At 41.5% G+C, this 21,923-nt stretch overlaps 2 protein-coding genes across 3 annotated transcripts in view; one reads left to right on the top strand and one right to left on the bottom strand.

The window, feature by feature from the left end:
- The window catches only part of LOC308395936 (NACHT, LRR and PYD domains-containing protein 3-like), a 352,248-nt gene that overhangs the window by 183,672 nt on the left and 146,653 nt on the right, over positions 1-21,923 (bottom strand). The window lies entirely within an intron of this gene.
- LOC308399118 (uncharacterized protein) lies at positions 4,967-20,112 on the top strand. 2 transcript variants are annotated; one of them, XM_080886127.1, is made up of 4 exons: positions 4,972-5,357; positions 13,157-13,504; positions 18,463-18,531; positions 18,619-20,112. In XM_080886127.1, the coding sequence occupies exons 1-4, from the start codon at positions 5,321-5,323 to the stop codon at positions 18,753-18,755; spliced, it is 591 nt and encodes a 196-aa protein (XP_080742253.1). In that variant the 5' UTR covers positions 4,972-5,320; the 3' UTR covers positions 18,756-20,112. The 2 variants fall into 2 exon arrangements, with proteins under 2 accessions (XP_080742254.1, XP_080742253.1); XM_080886128.1 differs by lacking the exon at positions 18,463-18,531 and having other exon boundaries at positions 4,967-5,357.

Genomic DNA, 21,923 nt, shown 5'->3' on the forward strand with positions numbered 1-21,923 from the left:
AGAGAGACAGTGGAGGATACATCTGCACCATCTACAGGGACAAAGACATCCTGAGACAGAAAGTAGAGCTGCAGGTCAAAGGTCAGAGATGTAGATAAAGGTCAGTGGTGCTGTAGATGTTGTCATAATATTATGATGATGTTTTAATATTATGGTCTATTATTGTTTTCTACACAGAGCCATTCCCATCTTGGGCCATAGCTCTCCCAATTATCCTGGTTGTTCTTGGGGTTTCTGGAGATCTTTTATGAAATAAAAGACCCCCAGAGTTACAAACAGCTGATACAGAGAGCTGAAGAGAAACTTCCAGGTTTGTTCCAGAAGTCAGAAAACCTCCTTCAGACTCAGTCATTGATCAGTGAAACAGCTCCACAACATGACTTTACTAAACAGTGTGTGTGTACACCTGCACCGTCCACAGCAGGGAGGGAAAGATCCTGATGAAGAAACAAGTGCTGCTCTTTGTCAGTGGAGGTGAGTGCTGTAGATACAGGGCAGAGGTCAGAGGTCACTGTAAAAGCTCAGAGATGAACTGTGAGTGTCCACATCATCCATGAGGCTTTCATGAGTTTCTCATAATGTTTGTTTAGCATGTGGCTAGCATACTGCTAAAGCTCAGTCAGTCCCACATATATGTGTACGCTGTTAGCGCTCACATCTCAGTCACAATCACTACATGCATGTTTTTTTATGAAAACTTTCTGATATTCCACATAAACACACGTGGAAATATCACAAGTCTGAGTCGATGAAACAAGGAGTGGAATTGGAGGTAATGTTACCATCAGTGTTGTTGTTGCTGTCTGTATCACTTACACGTGCTTCACTGTCTTCTCAGTCCCCCAGAAGGAGGTGGATGCAGGGAAGGACTTTGTACAGCTGTCCTGTAAAACCACACTTGATTTACCTCATGATGCTGAAGTGGAGAGACGCTAACAGGAAGGTCCACGTGTATCAGGATGGCTGTGATCAGCCAGATAGACAGGATCAGGATTACAGAGGCCGAAAAGAGATGAATAAAGACCTGCTGAAATCTGGAGACCTCAGTCTGACCCTGAAACACCCCACAGAGAGAGACACACAAGTCTACACCTGCACCGTCTACAGCCAAGAGGGAAACATGGTGTTTAAGAAAGCAGTGAGCAATCTGAGAGTCAAAGGTCAGAGAGGATTTTATTGGTTCACACACTGTGTTCTCGCTGTGTTAGACCTACACTATCTTATACAGGCTGCATGCTTTAGCCTAACGACAGCTGGGATAGACTCAACTATGACCCTGCACTGAAGAAGAAAAATACTGGGGCACCACTATCAGTGATGGAAAATAGAAACGGAAAGTGTTATCTCACAGGATGAACCATTAATTGATTTATAATCAAATCATCCATAATGAGAAATCACGCTCCTGTTAGTGATCCTCCATCTGGATGGATGAGAACAACCTTCTGAACAATCTAGCAGGAGATGTTCCATATCTATGGGACTGATTTGTGCTAATAACGCCCATTGTATGGACTGATAACAGCCGAAGCGGGTGAATAAAGTCACCCAGTAGCTAGCTGTGCCATTACCCAGCATACATCACTCCCTCCATAAATGCAATAAACGATACAAAGGTAATAGCCTATAATTAATTTATCTGCTGTATCTGCTGTTTCTCAGGTAGTTGCTTACATTGTATAATTTATTGTGTTCTGTATACGTCACTACAATGTGATTTTGGAAATATATAAATATACGGACAACAGGCTCTTCCGCGGCAATCTCTTGTCGTCAATAAACAACGTTTAGGGAGCTCTATAGTATTCAATGAGAGGACCCTGCACGTCAATTCTCGACGCGAGGGGGGTACCCTGCGTGTCTATAAATGAAGCAGAGGGAGTCTGACCATGCGTCACACGTTTGACGAGTTGGGAGTGAGAACGTGTTGGGTAAGAAAACAGACAGGGAATACTAACAGGCAAAACAAAACAAGTTAAACTGGCAAAGAAAAAGAACAACAACTAATTTGACTCATACAATCTGGAAGTTGTGTTCTCCCTATATTAAAGCTGCTGTACAGAATCTGCAAAACAAACTGGGCTGTCATATGGGCTCAAAATGTGGTCATAAATATTTTGTACTTGTAAAAAAGATTTGTATGTGTAAAAAAGATTTGTGTGTGGACTTAGCCCAAAAAAACCCCTGCAAGATGTATGAATTTTGACCCTATTTTTCTTCCTTTAAGCTGATTGGTCAATGTCATGTCAATCACAAATTAAACAATCCAATCAGAGAACAGATGGGTTTGGCTGTCGGAGGGGCACTTTTTTGAACTGCAGGTCCTTGAAGGGTAATCTCTATATAAATATCCGATAGCAGTTAGGTCCCCTTACTTTCAGCAGCTGTTGAAAGCAGGGGCGGAGCGTGGGGGTGGCTTACTGGGCTTAAGCCCGGGTTGTTTTGTCAGAAGCCCGGGGTCTTTTGGAGTGTAATTTTTCATAGTTAGATGCCTGGCTGACAACTGTATAAAACAAAAAGTACACACAATATTCGAAGCCCATAGTGCACACTGTGGGAATTTACGACTGTGCATGAATCCCCCCTGATATTGGTATGATCCGAGTTCAGGCACTAAGCAACTGAGCGAGGGGGCGGGGCAGCTGCTGCCAGCAGTGAGTGCGCTGTTGGAGAAACGGAGCCAGCCATACTAAGGAGAGCTTAAGTTTGACCAGGTACCAAAGAAAATCATTCATACCGTACAAATAATGTAAATATGACGGTGCATCACGAAAGATTGATATCAAACTGATCACTTGACCAATATTACGTTACTCGCTCTTCAAGTGAATCAACAAATGGCGAAATGAAAAGCCGAACAAATGCTATTTTTTTAGAGAGTCTTAGCTTACGTGTGTTTATTTCATATTTTCAGTTCTTACCCTCCCCGACTAAATCGGTTTCAGTTATGTACTGAAATATAAGAATGGACATTAGAGGCTTCTTTCAAAGAAAAAACTCAGGTAAATGTTATTTTACATATCCCACATGCATACTACCCTTTAGGGCCAAGCCCCGGGTGTTTCAAATGTCTGGCTCCGCCTCTGGTTGAAAGGATAAAGTTGTGGTATGTCAGTGGTTAGAAACACCATTATTACTTTAGGATTAGTTTAACACAAAGTCAGGGCTGACCCGGGACCATTGCTGTGAGTCACAGTGCGCAGCATAAAAGTCCTTTCACATCGGACGCAGGATGTGCTGCTAATGCTAACTGCTAACTAAAAGCAAAGCAAAGGATCCAGAATCTGTTGCTGGCTGCTGGGCTCTGTGGGTTTTTGCAGCTGCTCTACCTGTACTAGATGCACCTGCTCCTTGTCTTTTCTATCTCTGACTTTATGTCCTCTACAAGAGTTTGGTTTTTTTTGCTAGTTCTTCAAATGTTCAATAAAAACATGTATGCTAATTCATAACGAAGAAAGCTTTGTAATGAAGACTGTCATTTCGAAAACACTGCCCCCCCTGCGTCCGCAGCGCTGTTGAAAAGGCTGTGGAAGTCCCTGTATTAAACACGTAGACCTGTGACACAAAAATCACCAAACTCGGACGACCACAGACTGTTTTCCTTCGTGGTGATGAAGGAAAACGCTGGGTTGGCATGTAAAAGGGCATTTATTCCCTTCAAAGACCTGCAGTTCAAAAAAAGCACCCCTCCGACAGCCAAACCCATCTGTTCTCTGATTGGATTGTTACATTTGTGATTGACATGACATTCACCAATCAGATGAAAGGAAGAAAAATAGGGTCAAAATTCGTAGTTGTAACTTGCAGGGGTTGTTTGGCTAAGTCCACACACAAATCTTTTTTACACACACACAAATTTTTTTTACACATACAAATCTTTTTTACAAGTACCAAAACCGATTTACAAGTACAAAATATTTATGACCACATTTTGAGCCCATACTGTCAGCCCTGGCACTGCATTACCATATTGAGCTTCAGTCAGAGGAAGTCACGGTTGCCAAAAATGTTTTGAAGCTCAAGAGTGAGGCTGGTGTCATCCCAGATATGTTAACATTGTACAATCTTCTGGATAATCAGATCTTCTCCACACTGAAAACTGCTATTCAGGTTGCCCTAATAAACCCAGTTAGCAGCTGTAGCTGTGAGAGGTCTTTTAGTGTCTTGAGTCAGCTCCATACCTGGCTGAGAAGGACCATGGGTCAAAGCAGACTCCAGCACCTGGCTGTGATGTCAGTTGAGAAAGAGATGCTTGAGAGAGTTGACCACCCAAAAGTGATTGACAGATTTACCAACCTCAAGGTGCGGCGACATAGGATAAAAGAAAAGAAAAAATCTGCAGGGCCATAGAAGTATCTGCAGTAAACATCTTTTCATACATTGTATACATTGTACCAGAGGCCAAGGTGTCTCAGTTTTTCTAATTTTTTAATAATATTTTGTACATTTCAAGAACTCTTCTATTTTTGGAGTGTATTTTTATGTATCTGTATTGTATTATACAGACACTTTAAAAGCGAATCTCTGTCCAAAAAATGCACTCAGTTTACTTTTTACTCACTATGAGCATCATTCATCATTCTCCTCCAGTAATTAAGGTTAGGATATGTATTGTTTTATTCCAATCCATTCTTCTTTAGCAGCATTTAAATAACCTTTATCAGATTTGATGGTTTTGTTACAGACTTTAAAAAAAGTGTTTTGCTTTTCTTTCACAAATGTGGGGATTCAATTGTGTTAAAATGTACAAAACATGGATGTCATGTTTTGTGACGAGGACCCAGGCACAGAGAGACTTGATGAATTTAAGAATCTTATGATTTAATAAAGAAATTTGCAGACTTGCACAGAGATGGTAAAATTATTATGACTGAAAATGGAGATGAAGACAACAGACGACGAGGAACAGAGGGAACTCGGGACAACTGGAGACATTTAAGGATGCAGGGATTGACAGAGACAGGGAAGAAGTCTCATTGTGGCGAGTAAAGTTTATCTTGCCTGGATGGGCAGCTCTCTGGGTGCTCAGCACCCCCAAAGCTCTGATCCTAGAATCGCCCCTGGCGTCCAGTGCTACATAGACTGCCGGGATTATTACAGTACTTAGCTCTGTAGGCAACACTAGTGCTGTTGTTACACCAACCTTTGTGCACGTAGATGTAGAGTCCCCCTCCTCTGTTCGGTTTCACTTCCCGTAAACAGAAAGTAAACTTTGTGCGTGGGCGTGTTTGGAGCTGCAGGTGTGTCCAGGTGTGGGTTCGTTGGATCAGCAGAGGATTTAACGGGACTTTGTGTCGGTTTGAGTTGTTTTTAAAGGAGGATGAAGACGCTGGTGGTGTTCCTGCTCCTCGTGAACGGTAAGAAAGTCTCTGTTTAACCTGCAGCAGCTCCACAGACAGTCCTCTGTGCTGCACTCAGGTGAAGCTCGCGCCTCTGCCGTGAGTGTTGGAAATACAGATTTAATGATGAGGCTTTAATAGTAAAAGTATGAGGGAAGGTTAGAAACAGACCAGACTAACAGACTGTGGACTTTGTAGCCACAGATTCCCGTATGGCAGAGCTAGTTAGCCATGCTAAAGTAGCCTCGTGTCTGCGCTGCTTCCAGTGTTCTGGAAAAACGTCCTACTTTGTCAAAACATTTTTTTTTTTTTGCTATATTGCTCAACCGAGGATGTAACATAATCAGATTAATGACGGTGCCTTGTATGTTATACTGTTGTTTGTAAATAAAGTTTAAAAAAAATATATATATATATATAAAAAAATATATATTAAAAAAAAACTTTGTCAAAACATCCTGCCGTAGCGTAAATCTATCGTCACGTCTATCAATTGACGGAAGATTGGACTCCCCCCCCCCCGATCTCTTGGTTCTGACCTGGAACGAGAAATCACTCCAAGACGAACGCTTATTCAATTAGACAATTTTATTCACCATGTACATGGGAGATGTGTATAGCATAAAAGCCTCCTGCAGATCCGGCGGGCAGTCCCTGGATCCGTTACACTTATACTTTTTCAGAGTTCGTCATAACCCCCCCCCCCCCCCCCCCCCCCGATCATTACTGATGAGGAGGGGGGTTAACATATGGGGGTTATGTCTGTGAAGGTTCTCAGTCATCCAGGTCATCGTAGTCAAAGGAGCTTGCAAAGAAAAGCGTCTGGACTTCTTTAAGTTGCTTGAAGACGTTTCACCTCTCATCCGAGAAGCTTCTTCAGTTCTAAGGTCAAATGGTGGAGAGTCCCAGATATAAACCTAGTGGGAGTTTCCCCCCACAGAGGGACAAAAGGACCCCCTGATGATCCTCTAATCGCCTGAGCCAAGGTGTGAAACTGGGTGTGGGTCCCAATCAGCCAGAGTTTCGGGTGAGCTCATTGTGAAACCTGGCCCCACCTTATCATGCGAATTCCTGAGATCAGATGGCCCAGGATGTGAGTGGGCGTTAAGGCGTCTGGGAAGGGAACTCAAAACTGGATTATAGATGGCAGAGAGTAATCCAGTTTTGAGATCCCTTCCCAGACGCCTTGGGACATCTGGTCTCAGGAATTCGCATGATAAGGTGGGACCAGGTTTCACAATGATATGATAGAGATATATATATATATATATATATATATATATATATATATATATATATATATATATATATATATATATATATATATATATATATATATATGTATATGTGTGTATGTATATGTATATGTGTGTATATATGTATATGTATGTATATATATATATGTATGATGTCATGACAAAAATGATTGACCAACAAAACATTTTTCTCCTTCATTTCTGTCAAACAATGCTGTAACGTGTCTCGCGGTTAGTATCATGGTTGCTAGGCAACCTGAACAGCACAACAAAGCGTATACCGTCCCATTTTACAAGCCTCTCACTTCTGCACTTCTCGTACTTATAGTACGCACCGTACGTAGTACGCGTAGTGCGCGTATTTCAAGCGTGCAGACTCTGAATTGGGACACAGCCACATCCACCCACTGGTGATGGCAGCTACAATGTAGCCACAGCCACCCTGGGGCGCACTGACAGAGGCGAGGCTGCTGGACACTGGCGCCACCGGGCCCTCTGACCACCACCAGTAGGCAACAGGTTAAGTGTCTTGCCCAAGGACACAACGACCGAGACTGTCCAAGCCGGGGCTCAAACTGGCAACCTTCCAATTACAAGGCGAACTCCCAACTCTTGAGCCACGATGGAAGGAAATGATCAGACATGCCCACTCTCTGTAAACCAGACAGCTAAACTGACCAACAGGTCAAGTGAAGACAACACAATAACAGCAAACAAAGTCATGCAACAGTGAATCAAGTTGGAACGCCAAACTGGCAACAAATGACCAACTGGTCAAAAAGAGATGTTCACTATGCCATCTTCATTTTCTATGCTTTGTTTCGGTGAGGGAAGTTCAAGCTTTTCTGGTCCTGGTGCTGAATTTAACTCTTGGTGGGAGGCACAACTTTTGTCAGCCATTTTTGGTGCATAATGAATAATAGAGGGTCAGATATCTTTGCTGGCACTGAGGGTTAACAGTAGGATGACATGGGGGCATCTTCAGGTTTGTGCTGCTGTTCACTGGCTGACTGTGAGTTGGGCATTTGTCACTGTCACTGACATTTACAGGGTTGCTTCTTCTGTACGGCTTAATATGGTCAATGCTGTACTGATTTTTTAAAGTAGCTCCCTCGATGTTTTTTAATCTAACACATTTGCCAGAGATTTTATGAATAGTGTAGGGACCTGAAAAATCTGGATCTAGTCTTTCTATCTTCCTTCCACGTTTCCCCATGTTTGGGAGAAGAAGTTCATCTCCAACATTGTACAGAAGGGTTTTGTACGTCTTCCTTTTGTAATTTTTGTGACTTTGCTATATTTTCCTCTACAGTTTTTTTTTTAAACTTTGTCTTGTGCGTCTCTTGTGGAAGATACACTGTAACTTGACTCCTCTGGGAGAATGATGGAGGACAGCTAAAATTTTCAAATTTTAATTAACAATTACAATCACAAAGGCAAATAAAGCATGTGAAACATGAACTGAAAAAACTATCAATAATAACTAATTTTTAAAACTAATTATACTACTATAAAGCTTTGAACTCATGTTGCCACAAAGATAGACTCCTATCATATTTTTTATTATTAACACTTGTTATTATAGTCACTTTTTACTCTTGATACACTTGCACAGGTGAACACATTATACTGAAAGGTGTGCTCGCCATTGATAACTTTGCATAAAGATACAAATATAAAGAAATAATAATTAGTCACTTACCTTATCTGTAAAATGTGTCTTGCATTTAGAAACTAAGCAGAAAAGATGCTGCAGCCAGTATCGATATGCACACTTTCTAATTAAGATTATATTTAATTCATGCACAATCAAGGATATGTTGCTTCTCTCCCATACATTAAACGGAATGGTGTGTATTTGGTTGTGGTGTGGACCTTAGACCTCAAAGAAAACAGTGTAGCATCCAGATAGACATTCCGTTGACTAATTTTTTGAGGGCTCTACATGTAGACAATAAAGCCCCCCCCCCCCCAAAATATTGACAGTGTTTTAAAAGCTATTGAAATGTTACATGGCATCTTCGAAAACGTTAGAGCACTTTCGCAAATATGTGATGTCTTGCTAATCGAGCAGATATTTAAAGTTTACACAGCACCACTCTCGCATGAAAATATCTTAAAAGTTTATTTTGTGACCCAGAAAGAGTAATATTTCAAACTCCGCCCCTCTGTGTTCCTCCGCCACTGCCTCGTTTGAGTTTTGGACGAAATGCATTCTGGGATATTGCATTTTGTCATTTCGAGCTGATTGGAGACCAAAACCGCCAATCAGATTTTTTTTTTTTGCATCCAAGTCTGTGATTGGTTGGTTTTGTGGCACAAATATAACGGTGTACAGAAAGAGTTGAATGCACACAGGCAGAAATGTTGAGCGTGCAAGCAACACATTGCGAGCGAGCGCAAATGCACAAACTGAGCGAGAGGGGCTGCTATTGTGTGTGTGTGTGTGTGTGTGGATAATAGCAAACACTGAAATACGTTTTTTTGTACGTAGCAATGAATTTTGTTCACTCAAATTTAGCTTTTCTTTGCTCAAAATAAATTTCTCCTTAAAATGCAACACTTTGCAACACAAATTTTTTTTATATGCGCTCAATTTTTTTCTACGTGTGCTCAGAATAGAGGCACAAAAATAACGCATTAGTCCCATGGCTTCTTCTTTTGTTTTTATCACTTTTGTGGGGATCCAGAAATTCTTTTATTGCTGCCATATAACCTGCATTATTATAATTGCATTAATAACATTCTTTACAGTATTATTCCATTTATAATATTTTTACAGTATTAAGAAGAACTACTAAAAAACATAGAATTATAAAATCAGAAAGGCACCTAATGTAGCAGGGTTGAGACGACAAAATAGTTAATTAACACACTTTATTAACAACCGATGATTAAAATGACCAGACTCCCTACCACGATGCTACCCTAAAACAATCATAGCTTGATAAAAAAACAAACCAAAAAAACCCTAAACAAAATAGTGGAGACCGGCCACTTGAGGCGGCAACCTACAGGGAGGAGTACCCAAGGGTGCCACCAATTACTCACCCATGTAATTTACACTAAACTCTAAACTCTAATGCATCAGGGAGGGGACTCCACCTCACATACCCAGCCCCTCAACAAGCGGCCGCACCTCCGTTAAAGCAATAAAACAAAGCATAAAACGTTAAACAAATTAGTAAAAGAGATCTACATAAAACAAATACACCCCAAGTTACTGTTCTCTAGAAAAGCATCACATAACAAATAAAACAGCATAAGACAAGACAGCAGCAGTATAGCACAATCCTGCAACAAAAGAGGGAAACAGTCGTCAAGGTCCACCCTACTACATGCCACATTATGATAAACGCAAGAGTCCCACTTACCACTCTCTAAAGGGCAATACTTATACTGAGTAGCTTCCCTGGAGAGATCTACAGCGCTTAGCTGCCTAATGCTCTCGGCCACCTTGGATGGACAAGACTGCCAAATGCCGCCATCTGGTAGTGAATCGCAGCTTTCTTATAAGCCCAGTAATTGTTAACTGGGAAGGTGTGGATGTTAGTGGTGCGTTCGTGGACATCACGTAAGATCCTACCCCAGAATCTACTTGGACAAACTGCCCGAAATGCATTGAGAGAAACATTTCAGGGATTTTGAGTCATTCTGCACTCCAGATGGGTTAATTGGGTTACAAATTTTAATCAGATTAATCATGATGATGGATTAATCCGTGTTGACGCGTTAATTTAGACAGCACTAATAAAAATAGATCTCTATTTCCTCACTCTAAAAAATGTTTTGTTGGCTCAACTCTTTAAGTTACAAACGTTGCATATTATTAAGTAAATCCAGCAAGTAAATTTTAGGTTTGGCTAACACAACTGCTTTAACAAACCAGCATGATTTACTTTGACCTCCAAACACATAATTAAGTTTAAGCAACCTAACATTAATTTAGATTTTCCTAAAATATCAAGTTGAAAAATTACATTAGTAATTAGTAAAAAATGACATTACTCTAACTCATTTTTTACATATATTTTACTCTATCCTATCCTGCAAATGGTGTCAAGTTTCTAAAGTAACTTTTCTAAAATCACACATAGCTATTTCATTTATTCCAACTGATTAAATAGTTTATTGCAAAAATTTTTCCAAGTAATGCAATTCCGTGTCATACAACATAAATCAAAGAGCAGCCCTTTAACTGTACTTCAGTAGAATCCCTCCACAAACGACCTCAGTAAGAAAGAAAATGTAGAATGTTTATTACCTGGACAAGGTCTGTTTAGTGAATCAGAAGCCAAAACATACCAATTCACTCCATTTTCTTTACTCCACAATGGTGTCTTCAAATTCCGATTGACTGAACACACCAGGCAATCAACATTGTGTAGAGTCTTGATAGCTGGGAAACAAGCAGAGCAATGGGGCCTGATGATCAACTTTGAGAACCACTATAAAGATTTGTAAATGTATATTAAATAAAACAGTCAATAAACTATGAAGTCTTCCAAATCACAATAATTTTAAATCATGCCCTTCTAAAATACCTCAGAAAACAAACATTACAACGTAAGGCAATTGGTTTTGCAAATCTGCTTATTATTAAGCATTAACTTTAACCTATCAACTTGGTAAATATCGCAGAATAAAAAAAAAAAAAAAGACAAAACGTTTTAATGTTCAACAACGCAACAAAGGTAACGTATATAAGCCCCATCATTAAGGAACACGCTTTGGGCACACCAAGGTCTTCCAGGACAGTTGTTCCTTCAATCACAATTTTAGGGTGGAAGAAATGCTGCTGTATGTCTGGTGACTACATTCTTTACCACTTCTTCTGGGAACTGTTCCTCACTATCCTGCCAAGTAGGTTAAAAGGGCACATGTCGGGTTTTTTTTTTTTTTTGTACCATTTAAAAATAAAACAAAAAAGTGAGACTTACCTACCAGCTGTTCTCTGAAGAGATCCTCCTCTTTTTTTTTTTTTTCAGATACACCATCAGGCAACGGATTGCGACCTCTCTCTTTGTTTCCATCGAACTCTGTAGAATAAAAAAGAAAACAGTTTACTAGGCGAAAAGTCTAAAATTGTAAACTTATGGGACTTGCAGTGTGTCCACTGTGCAGTGTGTGCAGTCTGGTCCAGTTTTTAAGAAGGTTGTTTCCAAGTTAACAGTGGTGATCCTTTAGAATTCATTATTCAGCTGTGAAAAAAGAAGAAGAAGGACACAATTAAATAGTAAAAAATGTTAATATAATACACAATGTCACCTGAGCAATGGCGGTACATTAGCTAATATCCAATACACTGCTGTAATTTTTCGCTTTTTTTTCTTGAGGTGCCAAGCGGATTACACACTTCAAACTCATCCACATACAAAATGAGGGAAATGGCTGGACTCTCTCCTGATAACAATTTATTGTACCCTGACAAGTGACAAATTTTAATTATAAGTGGAAAAACTGACAATGTACTCTCTTATTTGTGAAGCACGTTTGCTAGCTAAAAGTAATGGCTAGCTAACCTTTTTTAAAAAAACAAAAACAAAAAACAACAACAACTCTACTCTGCTAAATTATGATTAAAACTATCAAATTTTAGGTCTTTAAAGATGACCTTACCTGAAGCCAAGTGTACAAATATAACTTGTAATTCATCTATTTAGAATTCAGTGCTTTGTTATCTTACCCAACACAGTTTCGGGAAAACACACCTCAACTCCCACAAAGTGAGAAGAATGCTTCTTGTGCCCGTGATGATACAAACATATGCTACGGGGTTGCCCTGTGCTGCATGCATGGTCTCATACAAACCTATGGCTAACCAAAGTAAACACCAGAGTGACAGATGTAAGTAATTACAGAAAAAAATACATTGCCTTTTACTTTTGTAGAGTAACAACTCAAATAACAGGCTAAGTTTCAATGTGCATCATGTAGCTGCCATTGTCAGACTAAGCTTACACAGTAAACTTATATACTGTAGATGCTGACGTACTGCAACTTACAACACGTGCAGTTGTTCAGGTGTTGTGGCAAAAACAAAACCAAAAGAAACCCTTTAACCACTTTTAACCCCTGACTTTGACACGTCTTTTTATGTGATATCTCCTGGTGATTAATAAATTAACAGGATTTACTTTGATGAGTTTCTGTTCAGGCTCAAATCGGTTAAAGGGTCTCAGTGATGAAATACTAATAATAACTCCCCAAAAGTATCGAGTCTGTTTTGAAAATGTAAGGAGTAGAAAGTTCAGATATCTGTTTAAAATTGTAGGGAGTAAAAGTAAAAAGGAGTCACAAAAAAGTACTGAAATCCAGATACCAGAAAATTGTACTTAATTATTTACTGCCCGACTCTGGAGATGAGGAGAGGTTTTTATTAGTCGTTGATGTTAAAGTGTTAGAATTGTCATCAGTTACTATGAATCTATGTAATCAATATACACTAATAATGTAACATTACACAGTATTAACCTGAATGAATTTTGCCTCCTGAGGGTTACAGCTGTGAATGATGTCATCAATGGGCATTTTTTTGTGTTTTTATTTGTGTGTCCTCAGTTTCCCAGCATGCCCTGGGTGTGGTGGTGGAGGTGAATGAGGGGGAAAGATCTGTCCTGCTGCCCTGTCAGTACTTTGGGTTTATACCTGAGAATCCCACAGTGATGTGGACTCGCAGTGATCTCCATCCCAAATCTGTCCATGTGAGACAAGACGAAACAGACGATCTCAGAGGACAAAACCAGCGTTACAGCGGGCGCACATCAATGAGACCTGATGCTCTGGACACTGGAGACTTCAGCCTCACTCTGACAAAACCAACAAAGACTGACAGCAGCATCTACACCTGCTCCATCAGTGATGGGAGAGAAGAACGGAGACTGAGAGATATCCAGCTGCAGGTCAAAGGTCAGCCACAAACACCTTGTGTACAGGTCAAAGATCCTTCACAGATATTGAGCTTTAATCCTAGAAACTGAAGCAAAAATTGATCATTGAGATTTTTCATCCAGTTAGTCCTGATGTAAATATTACGCTCATGTTAGGAACCACTCGAATATGTGTGCGTATCAGTGTGATGTGTAAATCAGAGTGTAGCTAGTAACTGTAGTATCCTTAAGGGTAGGTTTTTTAAATTTAAGATTTAACACATTACATTTATCAAAGATTGTCTACGACAGCTGGTTGCTGACATGAATACCTCAAATATGTTATCCTACACCAGATCAGATGTTAGAAGTTATACACACTACAGAAGAGGACAAATTATTAGCCCGCCTATGAAAGTCAAAGGAGCTTGCAAAGAAAAGTGTCTGGACTTCTTTAAGTTGCTTGAAGACGTTTCACCTCTCATCCGAGAAGCTTCTTCAGTTCTAAGGTCAAATGGTGGAGAGTCCCAGATATAAACCTAGTGGGAGTAACCCCCCACAGAGGGACAAAAGGACCCCCTGATGATCCTCTAATCGCCTGAGCCAAGGTGTGAAACTGGGCGTGGGCTCCAATCAGCCAGAGTTTCGGGTGTGTTCATTGTGAAACCTGGCCCCACCTTATCATGCGAATTCCTGAGGTCAGATGGCCCAGGATGTGAGTGGGCGAAAGAGTGACCTTTGACCTTTAGATGCAGATGGACTGCTGAGCAGCTCAGCAGTCCATCTGCATCTTAAGGATAAAGGTCACTCTTTCGAGGATGCCAATGTTCACATTTTGGACAGAGAGGACAGATGGTTTGAAAGAGGAGTGAAAGAAGCCATCTATGTCCACTGTGAGCGACCATCTTTGAACAGAGGCGGGGTTTACGACACCAACTCTCTGCCATCTATAATCCAGTTTTGAGATCCCTTCCCAGACGCCTTAACGCCCACTCACATCCTGGGCCATCTGACCTCAGGAATTCGCATGATAAGGTGGGGCCAGGTTTCACAATGAACACACCCGAAACTCTGGCTGATTGGGACCCACCCCCAGTTTCACACCTTGGCTCAGGCTATTAGAGGATCATCAGGGGTCCTTTTGTCCCTCTGTGGGGGGTCACTCCCACTAGGTTTATATCTGGGACTCTCCACCATTTGACCTTAGAACTGAAGAAGCTTCTCAGATGAGAGGTGAAACATCTTCAAGCAACTTAAAGAAGTCCAGACGCTTTTCTTTGCAAGCTCCTTTGACTACGATGACCTGGATGACTGAGAACCTTCACAGACACCCGCCTATGAAAGTTCATTTTATAAAAACTTATTTACCAGGTGTCGTTAAAGACAGGAAGGCATTTTTAACAAAGCTGTTTCAAACCCTCTAGTTTTGTTTTTCATCATTATATGAGTTTACTTTGCACACAAAAAGTTATTAACCAAAAAATAAAAATTACCACATGAACAGATTTTTTCTCAAGTCCAGACTGATTTATTTTGTCTTTGGCCCGGTGTTTTCTGAGTGAAAACTCAAACCCTTGAGTATCAATACCTGGAGTTTTGATACTATCAAAACCTGGAGTTTTGATACTTGCCATCTTGATTTTCTCAAGATAGCGCCTGTGTGGATTTATTTGGATTCTGCTTGTAAATTTGTCCTCACTGTTGTTGCTCCTTTAAGTTTCAGACAGTGCATGCCCAAGGCTAGTCTTTGACTAACTGATTCTACCCGAGCCATTAGAAAAGAATGTAGAAGATGTGAAAGAGAGTGGAAAAAGGAGACGCTGTATGTTTGTCTGGAAAGTTTATCAGAGAGCAGTAAAGGCCGCCAAGCACTCTTATTTTTCTCAACTTATTGCTGCTAGCTTGCATAACATGCATCATGTTTTGTATAACACTATAAATTCTGTACTTAATATTGAAGCCCATGTTCTTTTGCAGTCTTCTGATGTTACGTGCAATCACTTTATTAATTTTTCTGTGGACAAGGTTTCTAGCTTGAGACCTCCGACTCTATCTATTGCTCACCTGGCCATGCATGTTTCTTGCTCAAGTCTGTTTTCTGCTTTTCTACCAATTGCTCTACTTGATTTAGAGACAGTTGTGTTAAATGCGGTGGCACAATTTTTAATTGGTAGAAGGAAATTTGAGCACATCAGTCTTGGCCTCTCTACATTGGCTTCCCATCAAATTTAGGATCCGTTTTAAATCTGTTTTCTTTTATTGGGTTTTAAATCTTTAAATGGTCTGGCTCCTGTTTATTTGTCTGATCTGCTGTCCCCACTCGTTCGCTTTTGTCAACTTCGGTTGCTTTCAGTCCCTAAGTTGCGGCTGAAACTTAACCCTGATGGGGTTTAAGCTCTTGGGGGTGTCTGTGGTTCCCGAGCGCTGGGGCTACGAGAAAAGAAGGCCGGGGAAATGCAATAGGAGTACCCCCATCGCAGGGGGAAGCGTAATACCCCCAAGCGACAGGCTCATCGTAGTGGCGGCATTGTCGGAGGGAGAGGGACAAGGAACGCGAGAGGGGAAGTGGAGTACCCCAAACTGATAAGAGTGGAGATTGGCGGTACTAAGGCTGCGGCTTTTTTTGAGGGATTCTGCGGACACTAGGCGCGTGACTTTCCCTACATGCGGTTATTTGCTAGCACGTAACAGAAAAGGGAGGCTATGTCATGCACTGGACCGTGGCAGTGGAAGTATAAGATCGAGGTAGGAGGTGCAGCGGCGACACCGAGGACACGGCCGCCACGACGGGCCACGTTTCACTATCAAGGATTGGAGAGCAGCAATGTCACTCAAGACCTTCCAGGTCTACTCGAGCACCTTGCGTTTCAACAACCGAGAGGCCAGATAAGCCAGGCGGTGTCGCGACCCCGAGGAGCGCGGCTACCACAAACTGGCCCCTATCAGAGCCATTTGGGACGAGTGGTGCGCGAGACTGCCTTGCATGTACCGGCCAAGCCCCGAGGTCACCGTAGACGTGCTGCTCCTCACCCCTTGCTCTTGGTACTTTTCTGGGTACCGGGATGACCAAAATGATTACGACGACGAGCTCAAAAGGTGAAGGCTCTTCCTTGAGCGGTTAGGCAAAGCCCTTGCGCTCCCCGCGATTGAGGCCAGGGCGATCGCCCCAGTGCTCGCCCAGCCCGCCGCCGCTGCAACCAGGTGCCCCGAGGGGTCACGTGACACCCCACCGACAAAGCGTGGCATGTGTATCGCAGGAGCAAGGACATCAAGGCCAAGACCCGGTGCCACCTGCACATGTGCTCCAGATACGCGATCACCAACTGCCCCAGCTGCGCTTTGCTTGGGGGTCCCCTCGGGCCGCGACGCCCGCACGCCATCAGCGCCACAGAAACCTCACGGAAGCACAAGGGTTAACATAAGTCCAATAAGTAGCCGAGATGCTGTTCGATCGGTGGCATTGTCTCAGACGTATCATGCTTGACACGCTTGTCGTGTATTACAGATGGCAGGTATGCAGTCGCTTGATTCGTCAGGGTCGTGTGGTTTGGCAATACAGAGAGTGGCTATAGTGAGTCTGCCGGTCAGTGGTGTTGTTTTCTTATGCAAAGTACCAAATGTTCCTTACGGCAATACGTCGAATCCCAGCTTGCGATGTTCAGACGTAAGCTCAGCGAACCAACTGGTAATCTGTTCCAGCAAGCTGGACGGATTTTTGCGTCCCGCGAAACACAGTTCGCCTATGTATATATGATATTCTTTTCCACCGATTTGTAGGATGTTTCTCGTCAGGATACTTGGCACTAATATGTCACATGGTCCGCGTGAACACATCTTTCCAAGACCCTCCTAGTGTTATCTACATCCATACTTTTTCGCGTATAGAGGCTGACACACACATAGACAGGATTCTTGGTCTGGACCTTGCATCTCGGACCTCACATCTGAGTTACACAGCACACTTCTTCATGGCATGGAACATTATGTGTAGTGTAGCAATACACTAAGACACATAATAAGACACAAATAAAGAAGCGCATGAAGAATAACATGGAATGATCTGTACCTTTTATGCAACTTAATAAAATTACACATTTTGTGCTTTTTAACTAAGTTGCTCTGTGAACACAAAGCTAGGCCTAACACACAATGTTGCGGGGCTGTGTATGTTTAATTAGAAAATTACATTTGGTCGGGGGTCCGGTGGGTTTTTTGGTCGGGAACTGTGCGCTCAGTCGGGGGGAATTCGTGAGATTATATAAAGACGTGATCTGACAGTTGCTCGTAGAAGCCGGATGTTGTATTGACAATGTACTCCTTGAATGCAGCTGTGCGAGCGCTAACCTTTGCGCTGTGTTTCTTGTGCCGGTCCTCTAGTCAAAGCGCAATTAAACAAAACAGCAGTTACAGAGAGCGCTGTGATCGGGTGAATGGCAGATGCTATCACATTACCAGGCATTTTAGACAGTCCGACATCTGTGTTTTACAAAGACAGACTGCGTATCTCACCCACCAACCATTTGTACAGTGTAACACCCGTGAGATCGGGGTACCAAGTTACTATCCGCTTCCTCAGCTGCAGTGACGAAGGGCAATACATGTTAGGGGGGGAGCTTTTCACAGTTTTCGCCAAACCTGAACACTTGAACACTGGGGTGTATATTATACCATAGTAACCCGTCTACGTGGCGTGTAATGGAGATATGGAATCACACGATGAGTCAAACAGAAATCCCGGCGGGTTGTTGTTCAAAAGTCCAAGCCGCCACAATGCCTGAAGGTCATGGAGCTGACAAATGTAGAATGTGTATATACAAACGAAGAGGGGCAGATGATCAGACATGCTCGCAAACGACGAGGTCTGTTCAATCGAACAGAAGCGAAACTTCTACCACCGAGTGTATGTACAGTAGTTCGTGAACATAGCTCAAGAGTCCGCGGATGTTTGTCGCTATTGTAAAAAAATGATAATGATATGTCATGTGCTCTACTCTATAGCCTTGCCTACTTTACAGTTCTTGGAACCCATCAACACCAGTGTTCACTTGATAGACATATCACCACACAGTAAGGGCACAACAATGTTAGCAGTTTTTTTTTTTTCAAAGTGTGTTACATATGTCCTAACACTTTTGTTTTTCTTTTAATTTGCAGTTGACAGGCTGAAAAATGCGATGGAAGAGTACAAGAGTACGATAAAAGAGCTCAGTGGCTGTTCAAAAGCTACTGTCGCCGTTGGAGGGCTTATTGCGACGTTGATTGTGATCGTTCTAGGGTTTATGTATATATGATCGCCACTTGGCTTGTATGTGTTTATGTCAAGTGTGGAAATAAAAGAAAATATATCATTGCTTACATGGCTTTTATTAGTGCCACTTTATTAAAACTTTTATTAAATGTGGAGTTGTAATTATTTTTATACATAAATTTAAAATGCGCTCATAAAGAGTTGGCGCTCAGTCCTCTTAAGGTCCTAAGCTTCGTCTGGCGTGAATGTCCAGACGATATATTGTGTAAGGTGACTTAGAGCGCAAGAAGGCCAATGCAAGCACGCTTACAGACACAAATAAGTTCTAGGTCAGAAGTGAGAGATACATTTAGCTTGTAACTGCATTTGTGCTTGCATAGCAACTGTTGATGCAGGACGTGTTAAAGATAAGCATGAAAAGAACAAGTCAACGAGAAACATCTGGAGGGTGAGACGGTTGAAACAAACAGCCATGTATGGTAAAAAGGTTGCAGATAATGGAAACTTGTCTAACTGTCATTAACTGTAACTGATGCATATTATCTGCTTTGCTGACGCAAGAAGGGGCTAAACCCTGACATATCAAAACCATTTTGAAGCTTTTTAGCGGAGATCTACGCTGATGATGCTCCCCATGCGTGTGTTCAATAAAATCATTGTTTGACTGAACTCATCTGGACCAGTGTCAATGGAAAATTGTACTTCGTAGTCAGTATAATCTTTTAATGATATAAGTTTGCATATGGTAGAATACTGCATATAATCATTTGTGTTTAGAAGTATATAGCTGGTGGCATATTGAAAGAATGTCTCATCCTAGGAGGTCTGTAACATTCCAGGGTGTTCTGGCATTCACCCCCACATCCTACGAGCATGGGAGAGGTCGTACCTTGTCTTATTGTTTTACGGTAGGATTAACGTAGCTATGTCAGTTTTAGTCTAAGTGCCTTTTTACATATAGATGAACTGTTGGACTTTCCAGACCAGCAGGTTAAGGGAAGTCATTTATGGGGTCACACTCTGACACACACACACACACACACACACACACACACACACACACACACACACACACCAATGTAAGGAACAAACGCTCACTGGAGTTTATAAATAAAGACCAGGGCAGTCCTCAGTGCGAGTCTCAGTTCTGGAGGCTGCCCTTGCTAGCAAGAAATTCTGTGTTTCTCTTCTCTGATTCTCTACTGAAGAAGTATTTTAGAATATATCTCTTAACAACCAGTTTTTGTTTGTTTTCATCCTCAATATAAAAGAATCAGGACACAAGGCACACCTTACCGTTTTTTGTTGTGTGTGTCTTGCATTGTCTGTACGTATTACTATTTACTCCTGTGCATGTCCCTACCTGTATAACATATAAGCTGTGTCAATAAAAGAAGTCAACCACATGAGATAGAGTGATGAATCTGTTTTATTTGTCAACAACCCAAACCCATAATATATATGGGGGCATGATGAACATTAAAGGTACAAATGATTAGAATGTGAAAAAGGATCACACAGCATTTCACTTAGTGGATTTGATGCCAGCGTAATGTTTCACACGATCGATGGTATCTGGAGTCACATGGGAAATCCATATCCACTGGTTGTCATTCAATAACATGCGGGCAGTGAGTCTATCCTCGGGCTGCAGCTTCAGCAGTTTGAACACAATTCGGCTGACGTGTTCACACCACATCACATTGGGCATTACAGTTATAAGATTACGGTTGCAGTCATGATCATCAACTTCATCTGGATCTAGAACCCGTTTGATGAGTTCAACCGTAGCAATGTCCGGATCGAAAAAGCTTAGCGTCTGACATCAACATAACTCTGACATCACTGATCAATAATCAAAGAACACACAGATCAAACTGATTGATCAGCCATCAGAGGAGTCGGATCAATGGAGCTGCTTCTGTTCCTGATGTCCCCTGTTTGATCCTGGACCTGAACTCTCCCTGCAGAGACAAGACAGTCAGACAAGGACAAACAACAACAATAGACCAAAAACAAGAGTGGAGCTGCAAATAAGGCCGAGAGGAACGCTGCAGAAAACTGTTCATGTGTGAATTCATAACTTCATAGATTTCTTTGAGCACTAAAATCAGAGCTGCTTCTATTTCTAATATGACAGCTGTACATTAGAGCTGCAACACTTTAAATGTGAGCCATAAAAACATGATACTCTACAAGTGCATTCAGCTCTGACACTGTCACATCATGAAGGAGACGTGGAAATCACTTTGTTACACAAATCAAAGTCAAATCAGTTCCATGTACTAATGAGAAGTGAAAGGATTGAAGGGTGGAGCAGGAAAAGCTTGTAGAACTGGGGGATCATATATAGATAGGCCCGTGGGGTGTGTTTGGAGGCGTGGGGCTGCTCCTGAAATTCAGATACTTTATCTCCAATAATACTGAGAGCCAGGAGAAAGGACAAGAAACGATTCATTCATCTGAGTCTTAATTGTCACATCTGAGAAGTGACAATTATTTCTGCATGTATGACCTGACACTAATTTGACCCCCTCACACCAGGTCAACGAACCACAGCTGTATACTCTTCTCTACTACATCTAACTAGAAGCAGCTATCTGTCTAATGTACAGCATGATACAGACAAACAAGAACATCTCATGTATTGCACTCATACGCAGAACACGGGAGACTTAATGCAGTAAGTCAAAGAATATAGTTTAAATGTTTGCAAAGCAGGGAAACACAATTATATACATCACCAGTACATCAGTCACACGCTCACTTACACCACTGGAGCCGGAGATTAAATACATCATTACTTAAAGAACAAGACTTCATTAATTATTTCAAAAAAGGAATGGGCAACATATTTAGATAACAATGGCCCACCAGGAATATCACCGTGTTCTATGGGAAGCTGGAAAGGCTAACATAATATCTTATTGTTCACATAAGACAAAGGAGGGAAAAAGGCTTGTATTAGAACTGAACAAGAAATTCGATCATTAGACTCTGCCTGTGATGCCTCACCAACAACAAGCTAAACCAACAAACTAAAACTAGAATGAAATAATTCACAAGCGAACAGTTTCTGATGCAAAAGCTGCGTTTGGAGAACCTTGAACATGGTAATAAATCTGGAAAATTTCCCCCCAAAACCACTTAAATCTAAATAAGGAAAAAACGCTTCCACTGGGAAGATTCCTCATGATCAACAATAAATACA

Source organism: Rhamphochromis sp. 'chilingali' (genome assembly GCF_963969265.1).
Source record: "Rhamphochromis sp. 'chilingali' genome assembly, chromosome: 1".
Lineage (NCBI taxonomy): Eukaryota > Metazoa > Chordata > Actinopteri > Cichliformes > Cichlidae > Rhamphochromis > Rhamphochromis sp. 'chilingali'.